Source organism: Dendropsophus ebraccatus, chromosome 8, assembly GCF_027789765.1.
Source record: "Dendropsophus ebraccatus isolate aDenEbr1 chromosome 8, aDenEbr1.pat, whole genome shotgun sequence".
Classification (NCBI taxonomy): domain Eukaryota; kingdom Metazoa; phylum Chordata; class Amphibia; order Anura; family Hylidae; genus Dendropsophus; species Dendropsophus ebraccatus.
This window is the reverse complement of record NC_091461.1, coordinates 123,766,109-123,786,171: the sequence shown is the minus strand read 5'-3', so window position 1 is coordinate 123,786,171 and position 20,063 is coordinate 123,766,109. Positions and strand designations below refer to the sequence as shown.

The following is a 20,063-nucleotide window of genomic DNA, read 5'->3' as shown; positions in this document are numbered from 1 at the left end:
ATCACCATGTTATCCAGGAAGTGACATCACCATGCTATCCAGGAAGTGACGTCACCGTGTTCTCCAGGAAGTAACATCACCATGTTATCCAGGAAGTGACATCACCATGCTATCCAGGAAGTGATGTCACCGTGTTCTCCAGGAAGTAACATCACCATGTTATCCAGGAAGTGACGTCACCGTGTTATCCAGGAAGTGACGTCACCGTGTTCACCAGGAAGTGACATCACCATATTATCCAGGAAGTGACGTCACAGTGTTCTCCAGGAAGTGACATCACCATGTTTATCCAGGAAGTGATGTCACCACGATATCCAGGAAGTGACATCACCATGTTATCCAGGAAGTGACGTCACCGTGTTATCCGGGAAGTAACGTCACCGTGTTCACCAGGAAGTGACATCACCATGTTATCCAGGAAGTGACGTCACCATGTTCTCCAGGAAGTGACATCACCATGTTATCCAGGAAGTGACATCACCACGATATCCAGGAAGTGACATCACCATGTTATCCAGGAAGTGACGTCACCGTGTTCTCCAGGAAGTGACATCACCATGTTATCCAGGAAGTGATGTCACCACGATATCCAGGAAGTGACATCACCATGTTATCCAAGAAGTGACGTCACCATGTTATCCAGGAAGTGACGTCACCGTGTTCTCCAGGAAGTGACATCACCATGTTATCCAGGAAGGGACATCACCACGTTATCCAGGAAGTGACGTCACCGTGTTCTCCAGGAAGTGACATCACCATGTTATCCAGGAAGTGACGTCACCATGTTATCCAGACAGTGAAGCCTTGATGCAGTAGTAAGTGCAAGGAAAAAAGCAGTTTATAAGAATTTCCCGTAATAAGTGTATATTGGGGATTTGTATAACTTTTGGGCTGCAATAAAATAGTTTAATAAAAAAATTTGCCGGAATTTCTCCTTTAAGTGTAGCATATAGTGAATGATGCTGATGCCGCAGACTTTTTTTTTGAACTGCGTCCGGTTTCCCGCACACAGCACTCGTGTATTACTGGGCACTGGCCAGGGCTGAAGCACTGGGGGTGGGCCGCCTGCCCCCAGTGTGAGGAAACCCCTGCCCCTGTGTGACACGACTCCATTGATTCTAATTCCATGCGCCGTTCTATTGATATGCTACACTTAAAGTGAATATTGCGGATGGTACATTCGCCTTAAATGTGTTACAGGAATAAATTAGGCTTAAGTTAAACTCAAGAAGAAGAGGAGACAATGAGAGGTTACAGGGGCGATATAAAAAAAATATAACTCTACTGAAAGAGGAGTAGATGCTTGGAACAAACTTCCAGCAGATGTGGTAGGTAAATGTTTGTCTTAAAAAACAGCTTCACTCCGGTATCCTGTGAACGTCTTTATTTTTCTATCTCAGTACAGCTGTAGTCTGTAGTGCCGTATACAACTATATACATTTGTACGGATGACAGGGAGGAGTTAGCTCGCCAGCAAGAGACATTGTAGAAATAGACTATTTACATATCCTGCCGCTTCTAGGGGGGATCGCTCGGTCCCACCCGCTCTCTGGATTTAGGCACAAAACCAGCAACAATCCTCACTGCGTGGAGTCCTGCGGCATGGCGGCGGCAGCGGCTGCGGCATTAAATAAACATGAAAAACATCCATCAGGTTAAATACTAACAAAGTACAAAGTATAAAAGAAAGGATGGAAGTTTCCGGAGCTGCAGGAGTCGCTGGGAGCGTCTGAGCCCAAGTGACATAAATAGAACAAAAGTCACAACTAAAGAGAAAGGTTCAGCTGCCCGGCCTCCTCGGGGGAGATTCACAAGACGTTAAGGGGTCCCTCAGCCTTAGGATATCGATGGCCGATCCTCAGTGTATAAGAGTGGGGGGCGACTCCTGACATACCCCCCAAAGAGCTTATGAGATCGCTGCAGAGCAGAACATACCAGCAGCACCCGGAGGATCGGGCATCCATTACATAAGTCTGGAGGATCAGGGATCCATTACATAAGGCTGGAGGATCAGGGATCTATTACATAAGTCTGGAGGATCTGGGATCCATTACATAAGTCTGGAGGATCAGGGATCCATTACATAAGGCTGGAGGATCGGGGATTTATTACACAAGGCGGGAGGATCTGGCGTCCATTACATAAAGCTGGAGGATCGGGGATCCATTGCATAAAGCTAGAGGATCGGGGATCCATTACATAAGGCTGGAGGATCAGGGATCCATTACATAAGGCTGGTGGATCAGGGATCCATTACATAAGGCTGAGGATCGGGGATCCTTTACATAAGGCTGGAGGAGCAGGGATCCTTTACATAAGGCTGGAGGATTGGTGATCCATTACATAAGGGTGGAGGATCAGGGATCCATTACATAAGGCTGGAGAATCGGGGATCTATTACATAAGGCTGGAGGATCGGAGATCCATTACATAAGGCTGGAGGATCAGGGATCCATTACATAAGGTGGGAGGATCGGGGATCCATTACATTAGGCTGGAGGATAGAGGATCCATTACAAAAGGCTGGATGATCAGGGATCCATTACATAAGGCTGGAGGATCAGGGATCCATTACATAAGGCTGGAGAATCGTGGATCCATTACATTAGGCTGGAGGATAGGGGATCCATTACATAAGGCTGGGGGATCGGGGATTTATTACACAAGGCGGGAGGATCTGGCGTCCATTACATAAAGCTGGAGGATCGGGGATCCATTGCATAAAGCTAGAGGATCGGGGATCCATTACATAAGGCTGGAGGATCAGGGATCCATTACATAAGGCTGGTGGATCAGGGATCCATTACATAAGGCTGAGGATCGGGGATCCTTTACATAAGGCTGGAGGATCAGGGATCCTTTACATAAGGCTGGAGGATTGGTGATCCATTACATAAGGCTGGAGGATCAGGGATCCATTACATAAGGCTGGAGAATCGGGGATCTATTACATAAGGCTGGAGGATCGGAGATCCATTACATAAGGCTGGAGGATCAGGGATCCATTACATAAGGTGGGAGGATCGGGGATCCATTACATTAGGCTGGAGGATAGAGGATCCATTACAAAAGGCTGGATGATCAGGGATCCATTACATAAGGCTGGAGGATCAGGGATCCATTACATAAGGCTGGAGAATCGTGGATCCATTACATTAGGCTGGAGGATAGGGAATCCATTACATAAGGCTGGGGGACCCCTTTAACGAGGATTTTCAGCTGTTCATCAATCTCAATCACTATATAAAGTTTTACCACATTCTGGATATTTTACCTTTCAGTCCCGATCTTAATCTTCAGAATATTTGCTGTCAGTGAATGGAAATATTTTTTTTTGCTGAAAACTGATCTACAGGTAGTGCTGCAGCCAATACAGCCGGGGCAATGCTCTGTGTGCTAGATCTGAGAGTTGTATACAATGTTACAGGTTCAGGATCCATAGCGCAGAGCATTGTCTGACATGGATACAATGCTTCACTATGTACAATGTATCAGTCTGGAGCTCACAGAGCATTGTCTGGATACAGTTGTATCACTCCACCGTATCCTTCGTTGTGGAGTGTGACCCCGGCCTCCCACACAGCGACCTCTTCTCCATCACTGATAGCAAACATCTGACCAATGACCGGTACTGAATGGTAACGCATATCAGACGTCGTGGAAGTTTTCATTCATTCAGCAATTACACTTTATTTATTAAAAAAAAATGGAAAATCCCTTTAAATGGATTGGATGAGATTAAAGATGGCTGCTGTTACACAGCGCTCCCTTGTCCATGGTGGATGGGATTAAAGCCACAATCTGCTCCGACCCCTTCAGAGATGGGATTTTATATTTATTCCCTTTAATCCTTCATCTTGCCGCTACAAGAGGTCTCATCTTCATCTCTATGAACGGAATGGAGAATTCGTGGCCCTTCCAAGGCTCCCAGTTAACTCCCTGGAAAAGAGAAGAGAATATTTAGGAAACCAGAACATGTACGAAAGGATGAACACTGGGAAATATTCGGTCACTTAAAGGGGAACTCCAGGGGAACAAATATGGATTAAATCAACTGGTGTCAGAAAGTTATACAAATTTGTAAATTACTTCTAGTACTTATCAGCTGCTGTATGCCCTGCAGGAAGTAGTGTATTCTCTCCAGTCTGACACAGTGCTCTCTGCTGCCACCTCTGTCTATGTCAGGAACTGTCCAGAGCAGCAGCAAATCCCCATAGAAAACCTCTCCTGCTTATGACTGAGGGAGGGGGGGGGGGTGACTTCCACTCACAAGGTCTGTGGGACCATCTTTTTTGGCATCTGTGTAGGCTGTTGCATTTCTTACATATGCAGGGTTTTTTTTTGGGGGGGGGGGGGGGGGGTGCCAGATTATTGTGTGTGGCTGCAAAGAGATGGAATGGTCATGTTGTTCTTGAGGAGATAAACCACAATATACAATTGGAAGTGCTGCCCCCTGCTGGTTGGCAGAATAAACTCATTGGATATGAACTGTCTGGGTATCCGTGGGTTAAGGTCCCATGTACACGTCAATGTCAGGTATTATGGTCAGGAAATACTGATCACAAAGTCTCTCAGGCGGCTTCAGGAAACCAAAGATCAAAAAACTATAGATAATAAAAAAGCCATACTCACCTGCAGGAGCACTTCCGCCAGCTTCTTCCCCTCCCTTCCTGCTATGTGAGTGCAGGAGTGACGAATAGGCCGCTTGTGGCTAGAGACAAAATGCTGCCTCTGGCCACAAGCGATTTTGACAGGACAGGGAGCCAATGGCTCCTTGCCCTGTCAGATATAGCATCCTAGCTGGGGGGGGGGGGGGGTCACTGTTCACATGGGTGGGGTTCCATCTATTACAGTACAGGAGGTATCACAGGCCAGTATGATGCAGGACTCGTAGTAACACTTCTGCTTTTGGGGACTACAATATTCTATTATCTCATTCCTCTCCATAAATTGTGGAGCAGACGGCAGCATGGCGGAGAGTGGAAGCTTCCCGATTCCTACGTCTATTCTGTTAATGTGGCTGGCGGAGAGCCATAAATAGCAGCCGAATTATGTAAATGTCTCATTTGCCATCAGTCTTCTCTACAGCCGCCTGGGATCAGCAGCACATCTATTGTCTCCAATGGAGATCAGACCCAACCACGACCGTTCCTGACGCCGTACGAGGTGCGAGAAGTGACAGCAAATCTATTCTCAGCCATTTTCTGGAGTGAAATAGTGTCCCGTAACAAGGAGCCGCGAGTCTTCCCGGGGATGAATATCTTAAACAAAAGAGAATATTTCTAGAGAGGCCGTAAAAATGGAGATAAAGCCGAAATTTATGGGGAAAACCCTGTTGGGCAAATAGTTTATGTAACCTGTAAACTCACCTGAATACATATCCAGCGACTGATACAAGGAAGCCGGATACAGGCCGAGTAATAGCTGAGTGTGCTGGGGGCTTCTACTGAACGCCATACACACAGCTCCTGGGCCCCTGCACTAAATGGGGCTCCACCTACCCTGTAATATCCATTATGTGACAGAGAGACCCGAGTCAGTACAACCCATGCCGCTACAATAGGCAACTCAAAATGCCCCCCGCACCCTCTGTGCCGCTGGTTCTCTCCCTCACACCCTGAATTCTTGTAGGACACAAAGCAGTTCTTAAAGGGGGTTTCCACTTTAAACTTACTTGTCCCCTATCTACAGGATAAGGGAGAAGTATGAGATGGTGGAGGGGGGACCTCCATGCCCCCAGGGATCTTAACATTGGTGCTCTGTCTCTTTTATTTTAAATAGAGCCACAAGTCGGGACGGGATCAGCAGCTCTGTTCATTCTCTATGTATATTAAATGGGCACTTAAAAAACTTTCACTATACTCATAGAGACATAAAGTTCTAATTGGTCCAGGTCCTGGGAGCATAGACCCCCACAAATCAAAATATTGTGCAGGAAGAAGCACTCAGCTAAGCACTTCACTCCCTGGATCTCTGCAGGACATGAGCTTCAGTCTAAGTCTATGACTCCTGCAGTGATCCACAGAGTGAAGAGCTGAGCTAAGCGCTTCGTCTGGCTCTATCCAATGATCAGTGGGGTCTTAAACATCTAGACTCTAGGACACTCCAGCTAATACATAACTCCAATTCCCATCATGCCTGGACAGCTGGAGGTCCGAAGGTTCCCCATCCAATCTCCTGTATATTATTAGAGCTCGTAACGCTCCGTTCTTGCGGGTTCTTTGGATGAAGCAGATTTCCCCTCTGACCGCTCTGTACTACGTTTGTTTCATACCTGACTGTGATTGTTGTCGCCATACTGCCCGTTAGGATTGGCGAGGTGGCAGTTCCTGTACCAGAAGGCTCCGCGATGTGACAGAGCGCAGTTAGTCAGCGCCAAATCATTGTCCTTATCCCACGTAGTGAACTTCAATCCATTGTGATACTTAAGAGCGTCGCCTGAAACGGCAGCACAGGATTATTACATTATTATTATTATACAGGATTATTACATTATTATTATTATTATTATACAGGATTATTACATTGTTATTATTATTATTATTATTATACAGGATAATTACATTATTATTATTATACAGGATTATTACATTGTTATTATTATTATACAGGATTATTACATTATTATTATTATTATTATTATTATTATTATTATTATTATACAGGATTATTACATTGTTATTATTATTATTATTATTATTATTATTATTATTATACAGGATTATTACATTGTTATTATTATACAGGATTATTACATTGTTATTATTATTATACAGGATTATTACATTGTTATTATTATTATACAGGATTATTATAGGACGTTATATCTGAGATGTGCTGAGTGGAGAGGCAGGACTGGACAGGTGCGGCAACGTTCTCCAAATCCCACGCCCGAAATCTGACTCCCAGCAACTGGAGGAGTTGGATGCTGCCCTAGGGGGTCCTGGAAAACATGGATGCCGCCCTAGGGGGTCCTGGAAAACATGGATGCCGCCATAGGTCATAGACCGTGTCCATGTTTTCCTGGCAGCCCTTGGGCGGCATCCAACTTCTCCAGACAATGGGAGTCAAATAGCAAACAATCAGGTTTGGAGAACGTTGCCGCACCTGTACAGTCCTGCATCTCCGCTCAGCACTGGTCCTAAATGAGGAGATTATTATGTAGTGTGAGTGACAGAAAGGGATAACAGTCACTAAAATTTTGTACAAAATTATTGTAAAAATCTAGTTGAATTAGAAAGTTATCGAAAAAAATTTCTTGACTATTGTATTTAAAAAGAACTTGTGTACCCCAATGATCCCGCACCCCCCCCCCCACACACACTCTCCTTGTAACATCTGGAGCACAGAGCTGCAGACTTCGAGGATCACCCAGTGACAGCCTCACCTGCCGTCCCGGAGTAGTCATCTACTGTCAGCTTGTATCTGTCCCTTGAAGAACCCACTTTAAAGGTGCGGTACACGGCATACGCCGACTCGGCTCCGACCCGGAGGTCCACGCGTAGCTCGTAATTGGTCCCTGGAGTATTTGTAAGTTTGTGGATCCATTCCAGACCTGCAGAGATGATGTCAGGGAAGGTCAGGCACCCGTCTCTAATGTTCTCACTCTGATAATCCATTGGATATAACGGGGGTGATATTAGACTCTACTGCCTGATTTACTTTTGGAATTACCACAACAATTGGGAACTGCACAGATCAGTCATTGAAGTAAATGGGGCTGTGGATTTCTGTGCTGGTATATATCAACAGTGTGCTGCCATATCTGTGCCTCAGGGGGCACCATCGTAGTGTGAATGCACCCTGAGGGGGGCGCCACTGGGGTCAGGGGGTCACCGAGAGGGCATTTCCTATGTGCTGATCTCCAGAACAGCAGGTGAGTATAGATTATTTACATTTTTAGCCTTTCTTTCCCAATAATGAACAACCCCTAAAAGTGAACTTGTCAGGTGATTTCCGCTGCCCTATGGGAGAGCAGGATATGATAGAGGGGGAGGAGCTGCGCTCTGTTATATACAGTTATAGGATGAAACAAATGTTGACAGGACTCCTAGGAAAAGCCATAAGAGTCCTCATAACCCCACCCACACCTAATGATTGACAGCTCTTCCAGTATCAGGCTATGTACAAAGTAAGCTGTCAATCATCTTTTAGGGGTGGAGACAGCAGGACTCTCATCGTGTCTTCTAGGAGTCCTGTCAGAAATCCATCTCAGATCACATAAGCCTCCATATAACAGAGCTCAGCTTCTCTCCGTTATCATATCCTGCCCTCCCATAGGGCAGCAGGGATCATGTGACCTACAGGATACAGTCCCATATCTAAGTGATATCCTGCTCTCCCATAGGGCAGCAGGGATCATGTGACCTCCAGCATACAGTCCCATGTCTGAGTAATATCCTGCTCTCCCATAGGGCATCAGGGATCATGTGACCTCCAGGATACAGTCCCATATCTAAGTGATATCCTGCTCTCCCATAGGGCATAAGGGATCATGTGACCTCCAGGATACAGTCCCATATCTACGTCATATCCTGCCCTCCCATAGGGCATAAGGGATCATGTGACCTCCAGGATACAGTCCCATATCTACGTCATATTCTGCCCTCCCATAGGGCAGCAGAGATCATGTGACCTCCAGGATACAGTCCCATATCTACGTTATATCCTGCCCTCCCATAAGGCAGCAGGGATCATGTGACCTCCGGGATACAGTCCCATATCTACGTTATATCCTGCCCTCCCATAGGGCAGCAGGGATCATGTGACCTCCGGGATACAGTCCCATATCTACGTTATATCCTGCCCTCCCATAAGGCAGCAGGGATCATGTGACCTCCGGGATACAGTCCCATGGCTGAGTAATATCCTGCACTCCCATAGGGCAGCCACGATCATGTGACCTCCAGGATACAGTCCCATATCTACGTTATATCCTGTCCTCCCATAGGGCAGCAGGGATCATGTGACCTCCAGGATACAGTCCCATATCTAACCACTCATCCACATTATTATTTCCTCCATACCAAGCCAGAACTCATCGCTGGGATCTCCGAATCCCTCCCCATACGTCCTCCAGCGCTGGTAGAAGTCGAGCTTCCCGCTGGTCCTTCTCTGGAACACCTGAAGGGGGAAGAAACAAACAAGATGGAGAATTCTGTACATGGACGTTACGGTTTACGTGTTCTCGGTGATAAAACCTGAGTGACTTACGGTCCATCCACCTCCGTCAGTGTCCTGGTCACAATACACTCTGATACCCGGGGTGTTGTCTCCTCCAGGGTAGATGGTGTAGACTCCACTCTCTCTGTTACCCGCAAGTCGGACTTGGCTACAATCCACAGGGAATCTGATTACGATCGCCACTGCCGGGGGAATAAGAGATATGAACAATGTACAATAGTAACCATGTAACCTGTCACTGTCCAGATTGGTGACAATACAAACAGCTACTATAGTAATATAACCAGGAAGCATAGAAAGGGAATTATAACACAAAGATTGGACATGCATCCATATACAGTATATACAGTATACAGGCATACCACCCTAGAATAGCTCACAAACACATGTACAGTTTCAGTGGAATCGCTCCCTAGCTCACCAAGTGGTAATAAGAGGTATTACATATATTAAAGAAACATTTCTTGACTCACTGATAATATCCTTAAAGAGAATCTGCCAGTAGGTTTATGGCGTCCTATCTCAGGGTAACATAAACTAGTGACAGAGAAGCTGAACAGAATGATGGATCCAGAGATCTCCTCCTGAATAACATGGACAATAAGAAGTCCTCCCCATTATGTGCATGAGCTCAGTAGTCCTGGATATTCATGAGAAGCAGAAAACTCCACCCACCAGCTGCTGATTGGCAGTTATCTATCCATGCTATGTATAGGCAGTCACCTGTCAATCAGCAGCTGGAGGGCGGGGGGATGGGTGTGCCCAGAATCCTATTCTCCTGCATATTAGGAGAACGACTGAGCAGAATGATGTAAGTAACACACCGATCTGTTCAGCATCTCTGTCACTAGATTATACTGCCCTCATTTAGGCACCATACACCTAGGGAGAGATTCCCTTTAACTTTGATGAGTCCAATGTATAATATTCATCTTTTTACCGGTAATGAACATGGTGGTGGCCTGTCGGCTCTTTCGTTCTCCCTTGTAAGCCTTTAAGAAGACATTGTACTGGGATCCTCTCTTGAGACCTTTCAGTTCGTAGCTCTTACTTGCGGCATCTAATTCGATCTCCTGTAATAGACAGATAAATCCATCATTACTATCGCAAACTCAAACGCTACTACAGAACCAACACACTAATGGATGGACGGGAGACTCGCCATTCATCACTGACTTCATTGTTCTTCCAGTTTTAAATTTGATGTTCTCATATATCCTTTAAAGTGCCTCACATATAGAGCTTTATAGATTATCCCTATAGCCTACTCCTAGAGTTTTTGGGTTAATCCCTTTCTTATAATATCATATATCATATATGTCAGATATCCCTAAATCCCACGTATAGAGGTAAATGATGAAGCTCTGACTACCTTCAGCCACCACTAGGGTGCGCTTAGGAGCATTCTGCATACTGACATTGTTTTTTGACATACATGTTTGCAGTCCTGCTTTGGGAATAACAATAGTACAAAAAGGTTCATTGCAATCCAAGATATATAATTAAAGATGATACAATAAACATCTAACTGAGCCAGGAAAGATGAGGGACGCGGCTGCACGGACATCGGGTGCGTTTGCACAAACTTGCTGATAATTTTCCTTTAAAGATTAAAGGGGTACTCCAGCAAAAATCTTTTTCTTTCAAATAAACTGGTCTCAGAAAGTTATATAGATTTGTAGTTTACCTCTCTTTAAAAATCTCCAGTCTTCCAGTACTTATCAGCTGCTGAATGTCCTGCGGGAAGTGGTGTATTCTCTCCAGTCTGACACAGTGCTCTCTGCTGCCACCTCTGTCCATGTCAGGAACTGTCCAGAGCAGGAGAGGTTTTCTGGTTCAATGTTTTTATTAGTTTTTTTTAAGAACATATTACAAAAGAGAAAATCTATAAGCACTGACTTTAGTGCCAACAGTAAAGTTAACATGTTTGTATGTTATTACTGTTGTTTCTATATTCTTTGTTAACCCATATGTTAGCAGGAGAGGTTTTCTATGGGGATTTGCTGCTGCTCTGGACAGTTCCTGACATGGACAGAGGTGGCAGCAGAGAGCACTGTGTTAGACTGGAGAGAATACACCAATACATGCAGGACATACAGCAGCTGATAAGTACTGGAATATTTTTTTAGAAGTAAATTACAAATCTCTGATTTGAAAGAAAACATTTTTTTTGTGAACTAGCCATTTAAGGTGTAAATAACAAAGTGGTGTTCAGGGGTTACATTCACTTTTTGAATAAACAAAAAACAAGTCCCAAACATTAGACGGGAAACATTTGGCAGCGGGCTGACATGAGGGGACGTTGTATAGAGCGCGCTCCACCTGCCTGTACTTTACAACCAGGCAAACATCTAAATACCACAAAATAAACCATAAAAATCATCTTCAATATGATTCCATCTCAATGATATTTCTTAGTGCTGAAATCCGGCCTCTTCCGACATCATTAAGTAGATATTAAAGCTCCACTAAACAAACCCGGCTCGTATGCCTCCATCTGGCATGGCGGTAATTACCTTTGCGGCAGACATCTTCGCACGCTCCAGCTTGTGTTGGCTCACTCATATACTTTATGTTACTGTACATAAACCGCCTTTACCTCCCCAAATGAAACCATTGCCAGCTAAGTGCAACTCAGAATTATTGGTTTATGTCCGAGGGTTTGTGGGCCGCACCTCTTGGGGCTCTGAGCGGCGCTAATATACAAAGCGTACTCGACCCGAGCGAAAAGAGATGGTTGGTGGGGTGAGAAGGTGCCAAATGGTTCAGGATCAGCAACGGTCTCTGATCCTGAACAGCTCGACATCGGGAGAGGTTGGATACAGCCCTAAGGAGTGCTGGTGGGTACAGTCAATGGCCTAGGACGGCATCCAACTTCTCCAGCTGCCGAGAGCCAAACACTGAGCGTTTGAAATCAGAACTTTTCTGAACCCAAACAGTTCGACAACTTCACTCAACACTAAGGCCCTGTTGGCACTATGGAATCGGCGCAGAGATTCCACTTGGAACCCCCGCCCACGGACTTCACGAATCTCGCCTGCATTCTCTTTCAATGTGCAGCTTCACGCGAGGCCTCCCATTGAAAGAGATAGCGGGTGTTCCAAGCGGAATCTCTACGCCTATTCCATAGTGTGAACAGGACCTAATGGGACATTTACTGCATTAGGCCATATGGGGAATATCTCCCTCTGCTCGGCTCCTCCTGCTCTATATTATATCTCCCTCTGCTCGGCTCCTCCTGCTCTATATTATATCTCCCTCTGCTCGGCTCCTCCTGCTCTATATTATATCTTCCTCTGCTCGGCTCCTTCTGCTCTATATTATATCTCCCTCTGCTCGGCTCCTCCTGCTCTATATTAGATGATCTCCCTCTGCTCGGCTCCTCCTGCTCTATATTATGTCTCCCTCTGCTCGGCTCCTCCTGCTCTATATTAGATGATCTCCCTCTGCTCGGCTCCTCCGGCTCTATATTATGTCTCCCTCTGCTCGGCTCCTCCTGCTCTATATTATATCTCCCTCTGCTCGGCTCCTCCTGCTCTATATTATATTTCCCTCTGCTCGGCTCCTCCTGCTCTATATTATATCTCCCTCTGCTTGGCTCCTCCTGCTCTATATTATATCTCCCTCTGCTCGGCTCCTGCTCTATATTATATCTCCCTCTGCTCGGCTCCTCCTGCTCTATATTATATCTTCCTCTGCTCGGCTCCTCCTGCTCTATATTATATCTCCCTCTGCTCGGCTCCTCCTGCTCTATATTAGATGATCTCCCTCTGCTCGGCTCCTTCTGCTCTATATTATATCTCCCTCTGCTCGGCTCCTCCTGCTCTATATTATATCTCCCTCTGCTCGGCTCCTCCTGCTCTATATTAGATGATCTCCCTCTGCTCCTACTGCTCTACATTAGATGATCTCCCTCTGCTCGGCTCCTCCTGCTCTACATTAGATGATCTCCCTCTGCTCGGCTCCTCCGGCTCTATAACACGAGGGCGGCGGATGTCCATGTGACAGGTTATTTGTAGATGAACATTAGGGGAATCCTTTACCTGACGGTTTCCATCCCCATCCTCATAGGTGAGTATATAGCCATCTATCTCAGCGACAGGAGGAGTCCAGGTCAGGATGGCTTCCGTCTGTGTGATCCCGGAGGCCTGCAGATTCTTGGGGGCATCGATATCTAAATAAGAGTACGGAAACGAATTTTCTATAAGAAGCTGATGAAAGTGTGTGAAGTAAATGAGAGATGAGCGCGAGCATGCTCAGTCATTCAGCATGTGATTACCGGCGGCTGAAGAAGTTGGATGCAGCTGTAGGGAGTCCTGGTGGATACAGCCTATGGCAGTGTCCATGTATTCCCCGACTCCCTTGGGCTCCATCCAACTTCTATAGCCACCGGTAATCAAATAACCCCTAGGCCTCATATTTCCCCTTTGACACCGATTTACCCCCTCAGCCTTATATTTACTTCCCTGAGCCTCATATTTACTCACTGACCCTGATTTACCCCCTCAGCTTTATTTTCACCCCCCTGAGCCTCATATTTACCCACTGACCCTGGCTTACACCCCTCAGCCTTATATTTACCCCCCTAGAACTCATATTTACCCACTGACCCTGATTTACTCCCTCAGCCTTATATTCATCCCACTGAGCCTCATATTAACCTACTGACCCTGGTTTACACCCCTCAGCCTTATATTCACCCCCTGAGCCTAATTCCTCAGCCTTAAATTCATATTCCCCTTTGAATTAAAGTTCACACCCATCTGAGAATACAGGAAAAAGTGTGGATAGTCAATGAGGAGGTAATGTCCCGGGTATGAGTGTGCACAGTAATGAAATACAAACCAGGGCTGGAATCAGGGCTCCCGGCTACTGAAACACATAAAGTCTCCTGTACAGCTTCCACCATGAGGGGCCCGTCCCATCTCACCTGTTATGGCGGTGACTGAGGCTCTCTTACTCCTCTTGGTTCCTTTCTCTGCCCAGATGTTGAATATATACTCCATGCCGGGGGTGAGGCCGGTCAGGAAGGTGCTGGTCTTGTCTTTGGCCACCGCCATCTCCTCGCTCTGTCCGTCCAGCGATGAGTAGGTTAGTATGTAGCGATCTATCTGGGCTCGGGCGGCCTCCCAGGACAGGCTGGCCGTGTCTTCACCCACGTCTGTGGTCACCAGATTCTTGGGACCATCGATTCCTGAGGATATTGGATATTGATATTACACCACATGATGAGAATGGCGGCTCGGGCCTCCCGCTAGGCCAGGACTGAACATTACGGCTTCTTTGTTCTCATCGATGTGTTTCTAAACATTATTTTGTTCACCTTTTCCGTGGCCTGAGCCTTTGTACCCGGATTATCCCCATGAATACAGAATAAAGCTTTCATTCTCCACATCTCTCATACACGTTATGTTTTATGTGCCTCACAAGTCTATTATGAATCAAATGATGAAAAAGAACATAAAAGTCTCCATTATATACAAAGCACATAAAGCCTGCGCTATGAATATGAATAGGCCGCCAACCATAGGATTTACTGGGGATAATACACACAACTAATAGAACTATATCCCGGCAGCACAAACTTCTGATACAACCTGACTGGGTTCTATCATCTTCTTATCCATCATCATACTAATTCCATAGAGAAGACGCAATCTATAGGCGCCAATACACATAAAGGCAGCTGACCTGTAATATAGGTGGTTCCGGTGAACTATTATGTGTGTATGGGATTTATACTGTATATATATGGGGTTTTTATGTGTATGGGGTTTATATGTATATGACTTATATATGTATGGAATTTATATGTGTACGGGATTTATGTGCATATGGGGTTTATATGTATAAGGGGTTAATATGTGAATGGGGTTATTATGTGTATGGGGTTTATATATGTATAAGGGGTTAATATGTGTATGGGGCTTATATGTATAAAGGGTTTATATGTATATGGGGTTTATATGTATATGGGGTTTATATGTATGTGGGGTTTATATGTATGTGGGGTGTATATGTATGTGGGGTTTATCTGTATATGGGATTTATATGTATATGGGGTTTATCTGTATATGGGATTTATATGTATATGGGGTTTATCTGTATATGGGGTTTATCTGTATATGGGATTTATATGTATATGGGATTTATATGTATATGGGATTTATATGTATATGGGATTTATATGTATATGGGGTTTATATGTATGTGGGGTGTATATGTATGTGGGGTTTATCTGTATATGGGATTTATATGTATATGGGGTTTATCTGTATATGGGGTTTATCTGTATATGGGATTTATATGTATATGGGGTTTATCTGTATATGGGGTTTATCTGTATATGGGATTTATATGTATATGGGATTTATATGTATATGGGGTTTATATGTATATGGGATTTATATGTATATGGGGTTTATATGTATATGGGATTTATATGTATATGGGGTTTATATGTATGTGGGGTTTATATGTATATGGGATTTATATGTATATGGGGTTTATCTGTATATGGGATTTGCTGACTCTCCCCCAGTAGATGATGGTGAATCTGATGCCAATCCATTGTTCTGATGGTTCCAGATACTGGACTCTCTAAGTAACAATCTGCTTGGCACTGGAAAATCCACCATGTATAGTCTATGTAATCCTATGGTTCTCGCCATGGTTCTTGCTGTGATGTAATAGGATTCTCAGGTCTCAGCACAGGAGTAGTCACTGACTGGAAGTGTTGGCACAGTAGAGCAAAACATGGTCAGCAATGGAGTCAGTGATGTCACCAGAAAAGCAGCGGATAGGAAGAGGCAGGAGCAGAGTCAGTCATATCCAGTAGTCAGAACCAGGACGAGCACTACAAGTTCCAGGCAGAGGGACCAATGGAGGAGGCAGGAATATGGCCGGGAGTAACCAAACCAGGGTCAGACGGAATCTCTACAGCAAGGAGTCTCCTCAAATAGACTGCAGGATGTGACCGTGTCAACCAAGGCCAAATAAGAGGATGGCTGTGTATAGCCACGAGCAAGAAACAACCAAGAGAGGGTGAAAGAAGCGCAAGACGCCAAGAAGAAGTCAACTGGGACCATGGCCGCCAACATAGAGACAAGACAATATGCTGCCGGAGGTGCCGCTCCGCATGGCACTCCTCTCCTCACCTAGAACACACGCACACTCATAGAGATATAGGGGCTGTGCAGAGGAGCGGGGACATGTTACCTATAGCAACTAATCAGATGGTAAAAGGGCCTCTGTATAATGAAAGCCGGACTCTAATTGGTTGCTCTGGGCTTTTCCTCTACACGAGTTTTGATAAATCTCCTCCATAGAGTGCACACGTATATGGGGCAGAAAGAAAGTATGGAGGCAAGTATTGTGGCCGCCATACATCTCTATAGCTATAGTGAAGTATCAGCTTTGTTGCTTCATTTGCATTGCTCAAGGCTACATACACACACAGAGTATATATATATATATATAGTATATATATATCTGGAGGATCCTGCCAGATACCGGCTGGGTACATCCATATGTGTTTCTCTGAGAGAATTCACATGTGTTTCCCAGTCCTGGTATCCATAATAAATGTGATACGTGAGGAGGACGTTCATCTCTCCGGCCTTCAGGGAACAAAGAGGCCGAGCAGGAGATGAGACGACATCATTACATGGCGGATTCTGAAGACTTGTGAGATATGAAGCCAGATATAATGTATAAGTCATGTTCAGTAATGTCACCCATGGATGCACAGGTTGTATATCGTCTCTAAGGACAAAATGTCCGCAACAAGTGCAAGAAAACTGCGGAATGAGCTGCAACAATAGGACGAGTGCTGGCGCTCCCACATTGCTGGGCACAGGCCTGAACCACTGTAGACTAGTATATAATATAGCATAGTATAAGGGTCTGTAGGTCATTAGGTGGGTTGTTCACCAAAAAAAAATTCTTTTAAATCAACTGGTGTCAGAAAGTAATATAGATTTTAACTTACTTCTATTAAAAAAAAAAAATCACCAGTCTTCCAGTACTTATCAGCTGCTGTATGTCCTGTAGGAAGTGGTGTATTCTCTCCAGTGTGACACAGTGCTCTCTGCTGCCACCTCTGTTGATGTCAGGAACTGTCCAGCTAGCATTAAAAGCAACTATACAACGGTACAAGAGGTAGGGGGGAGGGGAGATTGTGGGTACAGAGTCGCTTTAAAGCCCCTAAGGGTATCCAGAGAGGAAGTCCCCACCCTCTGTCGCTCACACGAGGAAAGACGCTTGTCCATAATGCAGGTTGTATATCACCTGGGGGCAATTAGATTAGGCTAATTATATTCTCAGCTCTGCAGCTCACAGGAGACAATGCTCTGTGTTATGCATAATGTCACTGTGGGGTTACAGAGAATTTGGTGCTGTGTGACAGGGGAGCTGACCGTACAATGCGAGCACCCCCAGGATTCTCTGTTACTGAATCTGGACATGCAGCAGCTGAATACATGCACAGTGAAGGGAGACACCTAGTGGCCATATGAAGAACATTGATTTAAACTTAGAAAACTTTTTTTAAAAACATAACAGGATATATTGCAAAACTACATAAATCACAACCCCTGTTAATTACTTTAATAAAACATTTTTTTAAGACACTGCCTCTTTAAAAATTTTTGTTCCTTGTCCAAAGACAACAATAAGAAGTTGTCGCTGAGGTGACAGTTCCCATGTTTTACTATCAGACGAGCGATGCGGCTTCCTCCTCCTGTTATAACGTCCTCGCTTTATTATACGCCGGATTTCTTAATTACATTAATCATCAGGAGTCTATGTACACGGCTGCCCGGAGTATATAAAAGAAAGTAATGGGGACTGTTTAGCAGCGCAGAGCGGCGGCGGCACGGAGGGGGTTAATAGATACATAATTCAAGGGTTTATGGATCCAGGTTGATGTCAGAGACGGAAAACACAAACAATGAAATGATGCGAGTCTGCAGAATAAGCGATATAATAGAATGAGTGATGTGCACGGCGGCTGATGCTGATCTATACGCCGCGATACCCGCCAGGACGCAGATACTGCAGATCAGGCCTTTTACCGGGTAAATAGTTCTGTTTAATGAAGAATCGCAGAGAAGCCGGAATCATCGCTCTCCCCAGATCCCGTCTACATTTACATGAAGGGAGATAAAAATAAATGTACGTCCGCGAAGTCGCACGGCCGTAATTTGTGTGCGGAGGAATGTAAATGTCATAGTTAACATCTCAGCGTACACTCATGTAATATTCATGGGTGACGCTCGCTCGGAGAGTGGGTGACAGGCCGTAATATATATATCCACCGCATCTACTGATTACATTCAGGGAGGACTGTCAGTGGCGGGAAGGATGGCCAGCGTGATGGAGCCGCAGTGTGATGGAGCCCCCTGCGTAATGAAGCCCCCGTGTGATGGAGCCCCCTGCGTGATGGAGCCCCCCTGTGATGGAGCCAACGCGTGATGGAGCCCGCAGTGTGATGGAGCCCCCTGCGTGATCAATGGAGTGGAGGAACATTTGTGTCATTTACTGATTGTGCAAATAAATCATTGATAAAGTCAGAAAATAATCGTGTGTGGAGTCCTACTAGGGGTGTTACTATTATTCACACCCATGGTAAAAGTCTGTACTTTTTGTGGTCTTATTGCAGCTTAAGTATTACTAAAGATGACCACTAGATGTCACTGTATTGTATAACTAAAGTATGGAAGCTGCACGACTGAAGTGTCTCAAAGGGTTATTGTTAGAGATGAGCGAACCGGGTTCGGGTTCGAGTCGATCCGAACCCGAACTTTCGGCATTTGATTAGCTGGGGCTGCTGAATTTGGATAAAGCTCTAAGGTTGTCTGGAAAACATCGATACAGCCAATGACTATATCCATGATTTCCACATAGCCTTAGGGCTTTATCCAAGTTCAGCAGCCACCGCTAATCAAATGCCGAACGCTCGGGTTCGGATGGACTCCAGCATGCTTGAGGTTCGCTCATCTCTAGTTATTGTGTTTGTGTGTACCAGATTCTGTGAACCAGTAGGATCTTTACTTTCTTCAGTCCTATCACCTCTTCCCTTTCTGCTCTTCTGTTACACTCTTTCCACCCAACCACAGCGCACCTTACACACTGGTTAGGAAGTTAGTCCCTTGGGTGAAGGAGGAGTCTTAGTTGAGATTCTGTGGAGAAAGGATGCAGCTCAGATAGCTCTCCACAGTGATTCTACCTGGGCCCTGGCTCTCTGCCAGGTCACCGCTAAAGTCGCAGTCTTAATCAGTACCCCGTATGGGTAGGACACAGGACAGTGCCCTCTTACAAACTTCTTTCTTGAAGTACCCGCACGCTGTGTGAACTAGCTAACAGATCATCTCAACCCACGCCGAGGATGAGGAGTAACCACAGTGCAGAACAGTATCCAATAAAGAGCCAAAGAGCTAAGAACTGATCCAGGTGGAGCAAAGTTACTAGAAAGTCTATGGACTCCTTCTCCCAGCACAAGTGTCAGCAGGAAACCCTCAGCACTCTGCTCATCCCTGGTAACAAGGTCTGGGGCCTGTGTCACCCATTAGTACGGTTCAGCCAAAGCTAGTGGGCATAAGGCAGTGTTAAGACTATAGGAAAGTTAATACGCAGGCACAGGTTGTCTTCTTCTTCTACAAGTATTCTTCTCTATACACTCCAACATCCCGGCAGCACATTACTACTTGGGTTGAGACTCTCACGGCACCCTCCTCTCTATTACGCTACCTTAGTACAACCTTATCAACACTACTACATCCTACTCCGCACTTATGCCACAGATCTGGTGGTTCTATGTTTGTGTTTTTATTGGAACTTTGTCAAGTGTATATCCGAGCTCATCTGTATTACCTGTTGCA

General features: G+C 45.2%; 1 protein-coding gene across 1 annotated transcript in view; it reads right to left on the bottom strand.

Annotated features, from left to right (window-relative positions):
- Positions 1-1,425: 1,425 nt before the first annotated feature.
- The window catches only part of LOC138800118 (tenascin-N-like), a 46,318-nt gene continuing 27,680 nt past the window's right edge, over positions 1,426-20,063 (bottom strand). The window contains exons 7-14 of the mRNA XM_069981927.1: positions 14,114-14,377; positions 13,227-13,357; positions 10,124-10,256; positions 9,214-9,365; positions 9,027-9,123; positions 7,388-7,555; positions 6,275-6,438; positions 1,426-3,939 (exon numbers count right to left, since the gene is read on the bottom strand). Coding sequence (XP_069838028.1) covers positions 3,853-3,939; positions 6,275-6,438; positions 7,388-7,555; positions 9,027-9,123; positions 9,214-9,365; positions 10,124-10,256; positions 13,227-13,357; positions 14,114-14,377 — 1,196 coding nt within the window. The 3' untranslated portion in view covers positions 1,426-3,852. The remainder of the gene's footprint in view (positions 3,940-6,274; positions 6,439-7,387; positions 7,556-9,026; positions 9,124-9,213; positions 9,366-10,123; positions 10,257-13,226; positions 13,358-14,113; positions 14,378-20,063) is intronic.